The 339-nt window shown below is 62.5% G+C and overlaps 1 protein-coding gene across 1 annotated transcript in view; it reads left to right on the top strand.

Annotated features, from left to right (window-relative positions):
* SHISA6 (shisa family member 6) overlaps positions 1 to 339 on the top strand; it is a gene marked incomplete at its 5' end in the record, with an annotated part of 279,058 nt that continues 278,719 nt past the window's right edge. The window contains one exon of the mRNA XM_077746720.1: positions 1 to 329. Coding sequence (XP_077602846.1) covers positions 1 to 329 — 329 coding nt within the window. The remainder of the gene's footprint in view (positions 330 to 339) is intronic.

Below are 339 nucleotides of genomic sequence, written 5' to 3'. Positions count from 1 at the left end.
TACGACAAGGAGTTCGAGTGCAACAACAGCGAGAGCGGCTACCTGTACTGCTGCGGCACCTGCTACTACCGCTTCTGCTGCAAGAAGCGCCACGAGAAGCTGGACCAGCGCCAGTGCACCAACTACCAGAGCCCCGTGTGGGTGCAGACGCCCAGCACCAAGGTGGTGTCGCCCGGGCCCGAGAACAAGTACGACCCGGAGAAGGACAAGACCAACTTCACCGTCTACATCACCTGCGGGGTCGTCGCCTTCGTCATCGTGGCCGGCGTCTTCGCCAAGGTGTCCTACGACAAGGCCCACCGCCCCCCGCGGGAGATGAACATCCACAGGTGAGAGGGA

The sequence above is a fragment of the Crocuta crocuta genome, unplaced genomic scaffold, assembly GCF_008692635.1.
Source record: "Crocuta crocuta isolate KB4526 unplaced genomic scaffold, BGI_CrCroc_1.0 scaffold139, whole genome shotgun sequence".
Taxonomy (NCBI): domain Eukaryota; kingdom Metazoa; phylum Chordata; class Mammalia; order Carnivora; family Hyaenidae; genus Crocuta; species Crocuta crocuta.
This window is presented reverse-complemented; position numbering and strand designations above follow the sequence as displayed.